At 38.0% G+C, this 16,261-nt stretch overlaps 1 protein-coding gene across 3 annotated transcripts in view; it reads left to right on the top strand.

The window, feature by feature from the left end:
• galnt7 (UDP-N-acetyl-alpha-D-galactosamine: polypeptide N-acetylgalactosaminyltransferase 7) overlaps positions 1 to 7,540 on the top strand; it is a 36,911-nt gene extending 29,371 nt beyond the window's left edge. For all 3 annotated transcript variants that reach the window (XM_079500216.1, XM_079500217.1, XM_079500218.1), the window contains 2 exons: positions 855 to 885; positions 1,776 to 7,540. In XM_079500216.1, coding sequence (XP_079356342.1) covers positions 855 to 885; positions 1,776 to 1,882 — 138 coding nt within the window. In that variant the 3' untranslated portion in view covers positions 1,883 to 7,540. The remainder of the gene's footprint in view (positions 1 to 854; positions 886 to 1,775) is intronic.
• Positions 7,541 to 16,261: the final 8,721 nt, after the last annotated feature.

Genomic DNA, 16,261 nt, shown 5'->3' with positions numbered 1-16,261 from the left:
CATACTCCCACAGCTGTCATGTCACTCATGGCAGCGTTGAATAGTGTAAATTGTTTTTTCTTGCTGGGCAAGACACCGGGCATATACTGTATCCAATGTGTTTAGTTATGATGGTATCACGTCCAGTGTTCATTTTGTCATCAACAAATAAAAGACTAAAACGTTATAGGGAGGGACTAGTGGAGAAGAGATCCAGTAGAACTAAAAGGGTCATTTTATGTATGGTTGCACTCTGAAAATAGCAGATCTACAAGATCACAAGAAGTCACGCTGTGATGCGTTGTGAGCTAGGAAATGGGACCCATTGCATTAATACGAATAAATACAAATTATTAAAAATAACCGATGATCACTGGTAGGCAGAATTCTGAATTGTCCACAGCCCATCAATGAGACACAGAGTGAGTAGACATACATTGTGTCATCATAATTAGCATTAGCAGAGGATGAAACATGATGATAGGTTGAACATGGGTGAAGTGTAGCCCTGGTCCATAGCTCTAATGCGTTTCATCTTGAGCTATGTTACTCTCGACTTCCGGGGCTCACATGAATGCAGACCAGCCTCTCGTCTTTAGTGTAAATAAAAATAACGTTTTTGCTTCTCACCAATACAAAGGCGGGTTGTGTCATTAGAAAGCCTACTTTCCTTAGTGAGAGTAACATAGCTCAGTCTAAATGCAATGCATTAGAGCTATGGACCAGAGCTAGGTGAAGTGCTGCTTTTTTACTTTGAGACACATTGCGAGTTTGTGAATTTAGAAACAGAATTTTCAAATTGTGAAACTTTTTGAAAGATGTTTCACCTACAATTGCATCTGAGCTCTCTTTCTCTCTCTCATATATCTTACCAGGACCTCCATCGGTTTACCCACGTGCCAACAGGTAAATGTCTGTCTGTCTTAGACTGCATATTAAGGTTGAGTCTGTAATTGTAAGCATTATAAGCACATTTATAATGCATGTAAGGATGAAATGAAATGAAAAATGGGTGACCCCACCATCACCTGTCTGTGACTCCACTTTTGGGTCCCAAGCCTCAGTATTTCTAATTAAACTTGTGTTCATTCTACAGATAGTTATTTCAATAATATACTGTTTGTTTGACAGTCCATTGTTTACCTGATATCCTACAGTTTAAAATGTGCAGAATGTTATTTAGATAGATCTGGTATTCTATAGTTTCAATGAACATATTCTTTTTATTATAGACTGTTTAGGCTGATACCAGTTCATTGTTTACCTGTGATCCTATAGTTTACTGAGACACTGCACTGTCTCTCTGCATTCTATGTGATCCTATAGTTTACTGAGACACTACACTGTCTCTCTGCATTCTATTTGATCCTATAGTTTACTGAGACACTGCACTGTCTCTCTGCATTCTATGTGATCCTATAGTTTACTGAGGCACTACACTGTCTCTCTGCATTATATGTGATCCTATAGTTTACTGTGGCACTACACTGTCTCTGCATTCTATGTGATCCTATAGTTTACTGAGGCACTACACTGTCTCTCTGCATTCTATGTGATCCTATAGTTTACTGAGGCACTACACTGTCTCTGCATTCTATGTGATCCTATAGTTTGCTGAGACACTATAGTTTATAGGGATGTGTAAAAGTGACCAAAATGAAAATCAATTAATATATTCTATTAACGATTATTCGAATAATCGACACTGATTGGTTGATTGATTGATTGATTGACTGACACCCCCCCCCCCCCCCCCCCCCTGCACCCCATTAACATGTGTTATTGTTTTTCTACAGGTAAATGCCTCGACCGCTCGGACCTGCTGCATAAGGTGTTCATCTCAGACTGTGACACCAGCAAGACCACACAGAGATGGGAGATGAACAACATAGTGGCTGTATGAGGACTGGAACACACACACACACACACACACACACACACACACACACACACACATTTCCATTACTATACTTCTGAGGACATGAAAAACTTTACGAATGCCATTTTAACCGTAATTATAAAGCCAAATATGGCAGAAGCTCACAACACATTGCGCTGCAGCGCGTTGTCAGCTTGTAGATCTGGTGTTATTTCTTATTTATTCATTTTTTTGCCACATAACACGGTCGGAATTATTCCATTCATATAGTTGTGCGTTTATGACCTCACAGGTGCAGTAACACACACACACACACACACACACACACACACACACACACACACACACACACACACACACACAAAGGTAAACCACTCCTGTGACTGAGTGGCCTGCTGGTCTCAAACATACACACTCCGTCGCATTGGTCGGTTGTGTACATGCACACTCCATGCCCTTGCGTCTCATTGGTCGGTTGTGTACATGCACACTCCATGTCCTTGCGTCTCATTGGTCGGTTGCATACATGCACACTCCCTGCCGTGGCGTATCATTGGTTGGTTGTGTTTACATGATGACATCACACCTTGGCTTCCTCAGGTCTCTCGGGTTTAGGTTGTATCGTCACGTTCGGGTGGAAACCTTGTATGTCCTAAACCGTTTCTTTACAGCAGTGGTTTTCAACCTTTTTCATATCGCTACTTTTGTGTGACACTGTTTGTACGACAGTAGGGCCTTAAATTCATGAAAAGAACATATAAATATATGGAGATACAAGGTTTCTGCTCCACGGGGACTATATGTAGCGTGTTTGTGGCAGTGGTTTTCAACCTGTGGGTCGGGACCGCCAGGGGGTCCGTTAGTGCATAAAACCTAATCGACAAACTATACTATTACTGATCAAACATTGGCCAAATGGTCAAATAATATAATAAAGAGGCAACCCTTCTACAAGCACTCAACACTTCTACAGGCTTGTAGATCGGCTATTTTCACAATATTGATCTATGGAACAGAGTCAAAGGAAATGCAATGCCTCAACTCCTGCATTCCATGGGTCCACAGTTCAAATATGATCATTGATTATTGTGTGGGGGTCTGGGGTCGTGGCCTGAAAGGTTGAGAACCACTATGCTAACCAGTCACATTGACAAACAGCAAGTCAACCTGGTGCCCCATATATTGTGATTACAGAAAATGGCAGACCTACAAGACAACGTTTCATGATGTGACGTGATGTAGATCAGCTTGTAGATCTTCTATTTGTGCTTATCATTGTATGCAGTATATAGGGATAAACTGGCAAAATTTCCACCATGCACGGCACTCTTCTGCGTCTGCGGTACTGTACTAGTATATCCAATAATCCGGCAGGACAGAAGCGCTGAAATTGGCCTAGTTAGTAGTGGAGTGCTTATCCCATAGACTGGAGGGACGATTATAAATCAACAAGTTTTTAACATATTTTATATGTGTATACAGTATATGTTCGAAAATATGACATAGTTGTCATTGAACCAGTTGAAACAAGTATTTGAGAATTGAGGTTCGTATTTTCTGAATTAAAAAAACTATAAATCTGGTGACTGGGAAGCCATTGTGAACTGATGTCCAGGTTTTAGGACTACAAACTGCAGCACTCTAGGGACTACAAGCCCCACAGCTCCTCATCTTATCTCGATACCTGATTAAAACCAGCAGCATTATCTTTACACTCTGTTGTGAGGCAGCCACTCGGCTCACAGTAAAATCCTCATTGTTCTATGAAGAGGGTACAAATGGAACTGAATGGACCCGTTAACGGTCCATTGGTTCCCTTTGTACACTCAGAGTTAAATGTGGTGTTAATGTTTGGTTAAATTAAGTGTTGAATAGCTCTATATTGCCATAGAATTCATTGCTATAGAATGTTTGTTCAGTAACGGGTTTCCCTGTGTCTCCATCTCTTTAGTAAACAGAAAATACATGTTCATGTCAGGATACGAATTCTGGTCCTATCAGGAGAGTTGACTAGTGTAGAGTGGATAATCTCTCAGCGGCCTTCTCTCTCTCCTGGTTGGATGAAATTGGTATCCCGAGCTGATGTGTGCATTTTGTATTTAAGAGCTGGAGAGACCGGGAGACACCTGTTACTGAACAAACGCACTATAGCAACGATTACCCTCACAATGTGGACCTTTAACCTTTTAACAAAACATTTTCTTCCAACCAAAACATATCACTTAACACCACCTTTTTAAATGAACGGTGAGGATTTAACCGCGCAGGGTCACACGTTGGGTTGAATTTCGTCTGTGACTCGCTCATACACTGGTCTTTTTTTTTTTTACCTTGCAACCACTCTGCATTGTCATTTTGTTCCGTCGACTGCCATTGACTCCACTTAACTGACTTTGATGTCGTACCTGTCAGGGTGAAACCTTGTATATCCACAACTTTACACGTAATGTTTTTGTTGCATTCCTGAGCCAATAATTCCATATTTGGACAATATCAAAACTAATACAAACTAAGCTGATCCATGTTTTTTAAAATGGTTTTGCTCTTGTTAAGATTGGTCTAATTTTTTTATTATTTGCTCAGGAGTGCGACCAAAGAAAACGAACAAATAGTCTCTTTCAACTTTCTTTTTCTGAAGTACCTAAAATAGCTCACAGCGTGCCACATCGTCGTGACCTGTTGTGAGCTTTTATATCGGCTATTGACACCCATCGTATGATGAAGTGCCATAAAGGGCCATACGTTCACGGGGAAAATGTAAACTATGGATATACAAGGGTTCTGCCCGACGATGATGATCTGTTCGCTGCTGACTCCCAGAGTTGAGTCCACTCACTGCCTTCTGCACAACACAGCAGAAGCAAAACATTTGAATGAAAAAATCCTCAGTGTTAAGTTAAGTTAAAGCGATCCGAAACTTTCACGTCCTTGTCCTGGGATTCAAACATGTGGGTTTTCTGTGTGACATTTTAGTGAGACTAAAATGTCTGCTGCCTGCTTGGCCCCAGGGGAGGAGTAATGTGCTTGTGTGCTTCAGGCAGTAAACCATGTCACCCAGTAGGTGGAGTCCAAATGCAACCACTGCAGTTGTATTTGGTCTATCTATGTTTTACTATGGTTATAGAATAAACTTGATACAGTTATACCATAGAGTAGTAGTCTGTTCTACCATAGACATGGGTTAAAATCATCGAACTAAGTTCTGATTGCAGCTTAATTACTGAGAATTAACGCTGAGGATTTTAAGGTATTGTACACTTTTGTGCAGGAAGTTTTTCCCGCACAAAAACAAGATATGCTCCCAGTGTGTAGAGCCCCGATTTATACTTTGTTGAAATGGTCGGTTGTGAAATGTAGAATATCACAATCACACCTACATGCTCACACTCACAGCACATTGTGTTTGTGACGTGTTGTGAGCTTTTGGGTCTGCTATTTCCGGCGCGCAACACCAATAAATGGGTTGTGTCCACAGATCGGAGGAATGCTTTGGATGTCGTCTCTGTCGGGTGGAAACCTCATATGTCCAAAATAGGTTACTTTTCAGGATTCAAATAGAACGATGTCAAAAGTAGCCGATCGACAAGCTAAGTGCTGCGTTTCGAGCTTGCGGATCTGCTACTTTTGATGTGTTTTGTGTGACACTGTACTATGATGTAGTAGTGCGTTCATTTACAAAAGAAAATGTTTACAAAGGCCAAATATGGACATAGGTGTTTTCTGCCCGACAGCAACGACATAATAAAACAAATGAACTTGTTGATCAACTGTTGTTTTGTACGGAAACGTGTTGCTGCCATACCAGGGGGAAAAAAACATCCTACCGTGAAAGTGAAAAGGGAAAAAAAAGGTTTCTTGTTATACAGACAAGATATTATTATCTAGTTAAATTGTGAAAAGTTTCAGTTTTATGCGGTTCTTACTTATCTTTTTCAAAACTTGAAATGTTTCACTTTATTTGTTATTACGTGATTGATCTTGTTTTAACCTGATGATGTTATCGTTTTATTGTGAGACGTTACCATGAAACGTTTAACGTTTTTAAAAAAGTTATGTTTTAACACCTTTCTTAGTTTGTGAAAACGTGAAACTTTTCGTTGTAGCGTGACGTAATGTGCTGACCTATCACCTCATGGTTTGATACGTTGTCACGTTTTTACAAACTAATATGTCTTATTGGCAGCAATACGCATCCGTAGTTTTGACTTCAAATGTTTTTTTATTTTTATTTTTTTATATATCTTTTTTTCCAAGGTGTGTATGGGTTTGGGGCAGGGTTAGTGATATGACTGAAATATGGTCAATTTATGCTTTGTGTTACCAATGACACTAATGAAGGCTCTGTTACGTTTATTGTATCACAGTGGCTTTCAAACCTTTTTAATTTCAAGGACCCCCGTAACTCTTGAGTGTGTTTTAGTGTCCATTTGTAAACTCTCAGAGTGGCACACCCGTAAAGGGCCATTTGGAACCACCAAGAAGGGTCGCTGGACTACATTTTGAGACCCACTGGTCAGAGAACACTATAGCAGAGTGTTTCCAGTGAGCCAACATGGGCTACATAATATCCGCACCCTAAAGGCCGTTTCAGACGGTGAGCGAGTGACACAGGCATTTTCTTTTGGATCAGCTACGCATCTGCGCATGAGTCTGAGTGGCGCGAGTGAAAAAAAGGCTGACCACAACCCAGCTCTAGCCGCCTGTGAGCTTGCGTTGCGCCAATGCCCCCTCCACTGCACGCATCCAAAATAGTCACCCGCCTCCCATCGAAAATTAATTACCAGTCGCTCCCCGTCTGGAAGGGTCCTAACTGTTTTTGACCAGAGTGGAACAGAGACATAATTAGCATCATCGGTAACGCCTATAAAGGAAATAAGGAAAAGGCCCAACTTCTTTCCAATATGGCTGCCATGTGCACAGAGCCTAATGTCATTAAGGAAGTGATGGTGGTCTCATGCATCTCCGCAACAACTGAGCTTTACCAACCAAACAGAGTCGCTGTTGGGTGGAAACCTTGTATTTCCGAAACCTGACGTATACAGTATAGGAATTAGCAATGGTAGCCATTTTGTGGTGCCACAGATGGAAATGTTACAATATTTATATAAATTATTTTAATTCTGGAACCAAGCCATCTAGTCTCCTCCTGGTGAAAACATAAAAAGGGTATTTATAAAATAAAGTGAAATGTAATTAAATATTCAAATATTTTGAATACCCTGGATGGCTTAGTTACAGGCTTAACATAATTTATATAAATATGTTATGCAGCATTTTATTCTTACAGAGGTACAGATACCCTCTGCGAAGGACTTTTTCTTTGTCACTTTTGATGACACTCTGACGTAGTTTGTGACCCGTTGTTCAACACTTGTCACGCAAAGCATAAATTGACGGGCTAAAGACACTTAATACAAGAATGAAGAAGAATAAAATAAATACAGGCGTTTATGGTGGGAGATTGAATGTGGATGTGGGAAGGGGGCTTAAATGTATGGATGATTGCATATGCAGATGTTTTGTACAATGTAAATACGTTTGTTTGTTTTTTTCAAAGAGCTTAATGAGTATTTTGTGAAGGGCCTTGAATGATGTTGTAAATATCTAAGTTATAGATTTAAACTATATGGGATGATTACTGGATGAGACCAGAATTAAAGACCTACTGCTTTGTATTTACTACCTCTGTGTCTGTGTTATTGTTGTTATTATTGTACCTTAAGTAGTTTTTTATTGTACCTTTAGGCCTCACTCACACGTAAGACACACATAGAATTGAAGTAGTATAGACCTAAAGGTCTAAAGACATTTAGGTCTATACTAAGTGTCATACTAAGGTGTCATACTAAGTGTAAATTGGACATTTAAGTTAAATAACTCAGAAACACATTTCAAAGTAAAAAGTTCCAGCATGTGTGCCCACAGTAAGCTGAATTATAAAAAGTGTGAATGGAGTTTCTAGGTGAAAGTGACTTTTTGACGTGCCTATATCTGCCATTGAGCCCCATTATAAATCTCTCAAATTTGAAAGCACTATATTTCTAAAACTATAAAACATTTCAAAGATTCCTTTTCAGGCAAACATGTCCACCGTAAGATGAACCTAAATAGGTTTGAATGGGGTTTCTAGGTGTAAGTATGTAGGACTAGTAGCATGCCAAAGTTTGTGCTATTGCCATTGAGAATGCATTGGGCGTTTAAGTTAAATAACTCAGAAACTACAAAACATTTCAAAGTAAAAAGTTCCAGCATGTGTGCCCACAGTAAGCTGAATTATAAAAAGTGTGAATGGAGTTTCTAGGTGAAAGTGACTTTTTGACGTGCCTATATCCGCCATTGAGCCCCATTATAAATGTCTCAAATTTGAAAGCACTATATTTCTAAAACTATAAAACATTTCAAAGATTCCTTTTCAGGCAAACATGTCCACCGTAAGATGAACCTAAATAGGTTTGAATGGGGTTTCTAGGTGTAAGTATGTAGGACTAGTAGCATGCCAAAGTTTGTGCTATTGCCATTGAGAATGCATTGGGCGTTTAAGTTAAATAACTCAGAAACTACAAAACATTTCAAAGTAAAAAGTTCCAGCATGTGTGCCCACAGTAAGCTGAATTATAAAAAGTGTGAATGGAGTTTCTAGGTGAAAGTGACTTTTTGACATGCCTATATCTGCCATTAAGCCCCATTATAAATGTCTCAAATTTGAAAGCACTATATTTCTAAAACTATGAAACATTTCAAAGATTCCTTTTCAGGCAAACATGTCCACCGTAAGATGAACCTAAATAGGGTTGAATGGGGTTTCTAGGTGAAAGTATGTAGGACTAGTAGCATGCCAAAGTTTGTGCTATTGCCATTGAGAATGCATTGGGCGTTTAAGTTAAATAACTCAGAAACTACAAAACATTTCAAAGTAAAAAGTTCCAGCATGTGTGCCCACAGTAAGCTGAATTATAAAAAGTGTGAATGGAGTTTCTAGGTGAAAGTGACTTTTTGACGTGCCTATATCTGCCATTGAGCCCCATTATAAATCTCTCAAATTTGAAAGCACTATATTTCTAAAACTATGAAACATTTCAAAGATTCCTTTTCAGGCAAACATGTCCACCGTAAGATGAACCTAAATAGGTTTGAATGGGGTTTCTAGGTGTAAGTATGTAGGACTTGTAGCATGCCAAAGTTTGTGCTATTGCCATTGAGAATGCATTGGGCGTTTAAGTTAAATAACTCAGAAACTACAAAACATTTCAAAGTAAAAAGTTCCAGCATGTGTGCCCACAGTAGGCTGAATTATAAAAAGTGTGAATGGAGTTTCTAGGTGAAAGTGACTTTTTGACGTGCCTATATCTGCCATTGAGCCCCATTATAGATTTCTCAAATTTGAAAGCACTATATTTCTAAAACTATGAAACATTTCAAAGATTCCTTTTCAGGCAAACATGTCCACCGTAAGATGAACCTAAATAGGGTTGAATGGGGTTTCTAGGTGAAAGTATGTAGGACTAGTAGCATGCCAAAGTTTGTGCTATTGCCATTGAGAATGCATTGGGCGTTTAAGTTAAATAACTCAGAAACTACAAAACATTTCAAAGTAAAAAGTTCCAGCATGTGTGCCCACAGTAAGCTGAATTATAAAAAGTGTGAATGGAGTTTCTAGGTGAAAGTGACTTTTTGACGTGCCTATATCTGCCATTGAGCCCCATTATAAATCTCTCAAATTTGAAAGCACTATATTTCTAAAACTTTGAAACATTTCAAAGATTCCTTTTCAGGCAAACATGTCCACCGTAAGATGAACCTAAAAAGGGTTGAATGGGGTTTCTAGGTGTAAGTATGTAGGACTAGTAGCATGCCAAAGTTTGTGCTATTGCCATTGAGAATGCATTGGGCGTTTAAGTTAAATAACTCAGAAACTACAAAACATTTCAAAGTAAAAAGTTCCAGCATGAGTGCCCACAGTAAGCTGAATTATAAAAAGTGTGAATGGAGTTTCTAGGTGAAAGTGACTTTTTGACGTGCCTATATCTGCCATTGAGCCCCATTATAAATCTCTCAAATTTGAAAGCACTATATTTCTAAAACTATGAAACATTTCAAAGATTCCTTTTCAGGCAAACATGTCCACCGTAAGATGAACCTAAATAGGGTTGAATGGGGTTTCTAGGTGTAAGTATGTAGGACTAGTAGCATGCCAAAGTTTGTGCTATTGCCATTGAGAATGCATTGGGCGTTTAAGTTAAATAACTCAGAAACTACAAAACATTTCAAAGTAAAAAGTTCCAGCATGTGTGCCCACAGTAAGCTGAATTATAAAAAGTGTGAATGGAGTTTCTAGGTGAAAGTGACTTTTTGACATGCCTATATCTGCCATTGAGCCCCATTATAAATGTCTCAAATTTGAAAGCACTATATTTCTAAAACTATGAAACATTTCAAAGATTCCTTTTCAGGCAAACATGTCCACCGTAAGATGAACCTAAATAGGGTTGAATGGGGTTTCTAGGTGAAAGTATGTAGGACTAGTAGCATGCCAAAGTTTGTGCTATTGCCATTGAGAATGCATTGGGTGTTTAAGTTAAATAACTCAGAAACTACAAAACATTTCAAAGTAAAAAGTTCCAGCATGTGTGCCCACAGTAAGCTGAATTATAAAAAGTGTGAATGGAGTTTCTAGGTGAAAGTGACTTTTTGACGTGCCTATATCTGCCATTGAGCCCCATTATAAATCTCTCAAATTTGAAAGCACTATATTTCTAAAACTATGAAACATTTCAAAGATTCCTTTTCAGGCAAACATGTCCACCGTAAGATGAACCTAAATAGGTTTGAATGGGGTTTCTAGGTGTAAGTATGTAGGACTTGTAGCATGCCAAAGTTTGTGCTATTGCCATTGAGAATGCATTGGGCGTTTAAGTTAAATAACTCAGAAACTACAAAACATTTCAAAGTAAAAAGTTCCAGCATGTGTGCCCACAGTAGGCTGAATTATAAAAAGTGTGCATGGAGTTTCTAGGTGAAAGTGACTTTTTGACGTGCCTATATCTGCCATTGAGCCCCATTATAGATTTCTCAAATTTGAAAGCACTATATTTCTAAAACTATGAAACATTTCAAAGATTCCTTTTCAGGCAAACATGTCCACCGTAAGATGAACCTAAATAGGGTTGAATGGGGTTTCTAGGTGAAAGTATGTAGGACTAGTAGCATGCCAAAGTTTGTGCTATTGCCATTGAGAATGCATTGGGCGTTTAAGTTAAATAACTCAGAAACTACAAAACATTTCAAAGTAAAAAGTTCCAGCATGTGTGCCCACAGTAAGCTGAATTATAAAAAGTGTGAATGGAGTTTCTAGGTGAAAGTGACTTTTTGACATGCCTATATCTGCCATTGAGCCCCATTATAAATGTCTCAAATTTGAAAGCACTATATTTCTAAAACTATGAAACATTTCAAAGATTCCTTTTCAGGCAAACATGTCCACCGTAAGATGAACCTAAATAGGGTTGAATGGGGTTTCTAGGTGAAAGTATGTAGGACTAGTAGCATGCCAAAGTTTGTGCTATTGCCATTGAGAATGCATTGGGCGTTTAAGTTAAATAACTCAGAAACTACAAAACATTTCAAAGTAAAAAGTTCCAGCATGTGTGCCCACAGTAAGCTGAATTATAAAAAGTGTGAATGGAGTTTCTAGGTGAAAGTGACTTTTTGACGTGCCTATATCTGCCATTGAGCCCCATTATAAATCTCTCAAATTTGAAAGCACTATATTTCTAAAACTATGAAACATTTCAAAGATTCCTTTTCAGGCAAACATGTCCACCGTAAGATGAACCTAAATAGGTTTGAATGGGGTTTCTAGGTGTAAGTATGTAGGACTTGTAGCATGCCAAAGTTTGTGCTATTGCCATTGAGAATGCATTGGGCGTTTAAGTTAAATAACTCAGAAACTACAAAACATTTCAAAGTAAAAAGTTCCAGCATGTGTGCCCACAGTAGGCTGAATTATAAAAAGTGTGCATGGAGTTTCTAGGTGAAAGTGACTTTTTGACGTGCCTATATCTGCCATTGAGCCCCATTATAGATTTCTCAAATTTGAAAGCACTATATTTCTAAAACTATGAAACATTTCAAAGATTCCTTTTCAGGCAAACATGTCCACCGTAAGATGAACCTAAATAGGGTTGAATGGGGTTTCTAGGTGAAAGTATGTAGGACTAGTAGCATGCCAAAGTTTGTGCTATTGCCATTGAGAATGCATTGGGCGTTTAAGTTAAATAACTCAGAAACTACAAAACATTTCAAAGTAAAAAGTTCCAGCATGTGTGCCCACAGTAAGCTGAATTATAAAAAGTGTGAATGGAGTTTCTAGGTGAAAGTGACTTTTTGACGTGCCTATATCTGCCATTGAGCCCCATTATAAATCTCTCAAATTTGAAAGCACTATATTTCTAAAACTTTGAAACATTTCAAAGATTCCTTTTCAGGCAAACATGTCCACCGTAAGATGAACCTAAAAAGGGTTGAATGGGGTTTCTAGGTGTAAGTATGTAGGACTAGTAGCATGCCAAAGTTTGTGCTATTGCCATTGAGAATGCATTGGGCGTTTAAGTTAAATAACTCAGAAACTACAAAACATTTCAAAGTAAAAAGTTCCAGCATGTGTGCCCACAGTAAGCTGAATTATAAAAAGTGTGAATGGAGTTTCTAGGTGAAAGTGACTTTTTGACGTGCCTATATCCGCCATTGAGCCCCATTATAAATGTCTCAAATTTGAAAGCACTATATTTCTAAAACTATAAAACATTTCAAAGATTCCTTTTCAGGCAAACATGTCCACCGTAAGATGAACCTAAATAGGTTTGAATGGGGTTTCTAGGTGTAAGTATGTAGGACTAGTAGCATGCCAAAGTTTGTGCTATTGCCATTGAGAATGCATTGGGCGTTTAAGTTAAATAACTCAGAAACTACAAAACATTTCAAAGTAAAAAGTTCCAGCATGTGTGCCCACAGTAAGCTGAATTATAAAAAGTGTGAATGGAGTTTCTAGGTGAAAGTGACTTTTTGACATGCCTATATCTGCCATTGAGCCCCATTATAAATGTCTCAAATTTGAAAGCACTATATTTCTAAAACTATGAAACATTTCAAAGATTCCTTTTCAGGCAAACATGTCCACCGTAAGATGAACCTAAATAGGGTTGAATGGGGTTTCTAGGTGTAAGTATGTAGGACTAGTAGCATGCCAAAGTTTGTGCTATTGCCATTGAGAATGCATTGGGCGTTTAAGTTAAATAACTCAGAAACTACAAAACATTTCAAAGTAAAAAGTTCCAGCATGTGTGCCCACAGTAAGCTGAATTATAAAAAGTGTGAATGGAGTTTCTAGGTGAAAGTGACTTTTTGACGTGCCTATATCTGCCATTGAGCCCCATTATAAATCTCTCAAATTTGAAAGCACTATATTTCTAAAACTTTGAAACATTTCAAAGATTCCTTTTCAGGCAAACATGTCCACCGTAAGATGAACCTAAATAGGGTTGAATGGGGTTTCTAGGTGTAAGTATGTAGGACTAGTAGCATGCCAAAGTTTGTGCTATTGCCATTGAGAATGCATTGGGCGTTTAAGTTAAATAACTCAGAAACTACAAAACATTTCAAAGTAAAAAGTTCCAGCATGTGTGCCCACAGTAAGCTGAATTATAAAAAGTGTGAATGGAGTTTCTAGGTGAAAGTGACTTTTTGACGTGCCTATATCCGCCATTGAGCCCCATTATAAATGTCTCAAATTTGAAAGCACTATATTTCTAAAACTATAAAACATTTCAAAGATTCCTTTTCAGGCAAACATGTCCACCGTAAGATGAACCTAAATAGGTTTGAATGGGGTTTCTAGGTGTAAGTATGTAGGACTAGTAGCATGCCAAAGTTTGTGCTATTGCCATTGAGAATGCATTGGGCGTTTAAGTTAAATAACTCAGAAACTACAAAACATTTCAAAGTAAAAAGTTCCAGCATGTGTGCCCACAGTAAGCTGAATTATAAAAAGTGTGAATGGAGTTTCTAGGTGAAAGTGACTTTTTGACATGCCTATATCTGCCATTGAGCCCCATTATAAATCTCTCAAATTTGAAAGCACTATATTTCTAAAACTATGAAACATTTCAAAGATTCCTTTTCAGGCAAACATGTCCACCGTAAGATGAACCTAAATAGGGTTGAATGGGGTTTCTAGGTGAAAGTATGTAGGACTAGTAGCATGCCAAAGTTTGTGCTATTGCCATTGAGAATGCATTGGGCGTTTAAGTTAAATAACTCAGAAACTACAAAACATTTCAAAGTAAAAAGTTCCAGCATGTGTGCCCACAGTAGGCTGAATTATAAAAAGTGTGAATGGAGTTTCTAGGTGAAAGTGACTTTTTGACGTGCCTATATCTGCCATTGAGCCCCATTATAAATCTCTCAAATTTGAAAGCACTATATTTCTAAAACTATGAAACATTTCAAAGATTCCTTTTCAGGCAAACATGTCCACCGTAAGATGAACCTAAATAGGTTTGAATGGGGTTTCTAGGTGTAAGTATGTAGGACTTGTAGCATGCCAAAGTTTGTGCTATTGCCATTGAGAATGCATTGGGCGTTTAAGTTAAATAACTCAGAAACTACAAAACATTTCAAAGTAAAAAGTTCCAGCATGTGTGCCCACAGTAGGCTGAATTATAAAAAGTGTGAATGGAGTTTCTAGGTGAAAGTGACTTTTTGACGTGCCTATATCTGCCATTGAGCCCCATTATAGATTTCTCAAATTTGAAAGCACTATATTTCTAAAACTATGAAACATTTCAAAGATTCCTTTTCAGGCAAACATGTCCACCGTAAGATGAACCTAAATAGGGTTGAATGGGGTTTCTAGGTGAAAGTATGTAGGACTAGTAGCATGCCAAAGTTTGTGCTATTGCCATTGAGAATGCATTGGGCGTTTAAGTTAAATAACTCAGAAACTACAAAACATTTCAAAGTAAAAAGTTCCAGCATGTGTGCCCACAGTAAGCTGAATTATAAAAAGTGTGAATGGAGTTTCTAGGTGAAAGTGACTTTTTGACGTGCCTATATCTGCCATTGAGCCCCATTATAAATCTCTCAAATTTGAAAGCACTATATTTCTAAAACTTTGAAACATTTCAAAGATTCCTTTTCAGGCAAACATGTCCACCGTAAGATGAACCTAAATAGGTTTGAATGGGGTTTCTAGGTGTAAGTATGTAGGACTAGTAGCATGCCAAAGTTTGTGCTATTGCCATTGAGAATGCATTGGGCGTTTAAATTAAATAACTCAGAAACTACAAAACATTTCAAAGTAAAAAGTTCCAGCATGAGTGCCCACAGTAAGCTGAATTATAAAAAGTGTGAATGGAGTTTCTAGGTGAAAGTGACTTTTTGACGTGCCTATATCTGCCATTGAGCCCCATTATAAATCTCTCAAATTTGAAAGCACTATATTTCTAAAACTATGAAACATTTCAAAGATTCCTTTTCAGGCAAACATGTCCACCGTAAGATGAACCTAAATAGGGTTGAATGGGGTTTCTAGGTGAAAGTCTGTAGGACTAGTAGCATGCCAAAGTTTGTGCTATTGCCATTGAGAATGCATTGGGCGTTTAAGTTAAAAAACTCAGAAACTACAAAACATTTCAAAGTAAAAAGTTCCAGCATGTGTGCCCACAGTAAGCTGAATTATAAAAAGTGTGAATGGAGTTTCTAGGTGAAAGTGACTTTTTGACGTGCCTATATCTGCCATTGAGCCCCATTATAAATCTCTCAAATTTGAAAGCACTATATTTCTAAAACTATGAAACATTTCAAAGATTCCTTTTCAGGCAAACATGTCCACCGTAAGATGAACCTAAATAGGTTTGAATGGGGTTTCTAGGTGTAAGTATGTAGGACTAGTAGCATGCCAAAGTTTGTGCTATTGCCATTGAGAATGCATTGGGCGTTTAAGTTAAATAACTCAGAAACTACAAAACATTTCAAAGTAAAAAGTTCCAGCACGTGTGCCCACAGTAAGCTGAATTATAAAAAGTGTGAATGGAGTTTCTAGGTGAAAGTGACTTTTTGACGTGCCTATATCTGCCATTGAGCCCCATTATAATTGTGTCAAATTTGAAAGCACTATATTTCTAAAACTATGAAACATTTCAAAGATTCCTTTTCAGGCAAACATGTCCACCGTAAGATGAACCTAAATAGGGTTGAATGGGGTTTCTAGGTGAAAGTATGTAGGACTAGTAGCATGCCAAAGTTTGTGCTATTGCCATTGAGAATGCATTGGGCGTTTAAGTTAAATAACTCAGAAACTACAAAACATTTCAAAAAAAAAAGTTCCAGCATGTGTGCCCACAGTAG

This window comes from Electrona antarctica (genome assembly GCF_951216825.1).
Source record: "Electrona antarctica genome assembly, chromosome: 4".
In the NCBI taxonomy this organism is placed as follows: domain Eukaryota; kingdom Metazoa; phylum Chordata; class Actinopteri; order Myctophiformes; family Myctophidae; genus Electrona; species Electrona antarctica.
This window is presented reverse-complemented; position numbering and strand designations above follow the sequence as displayed.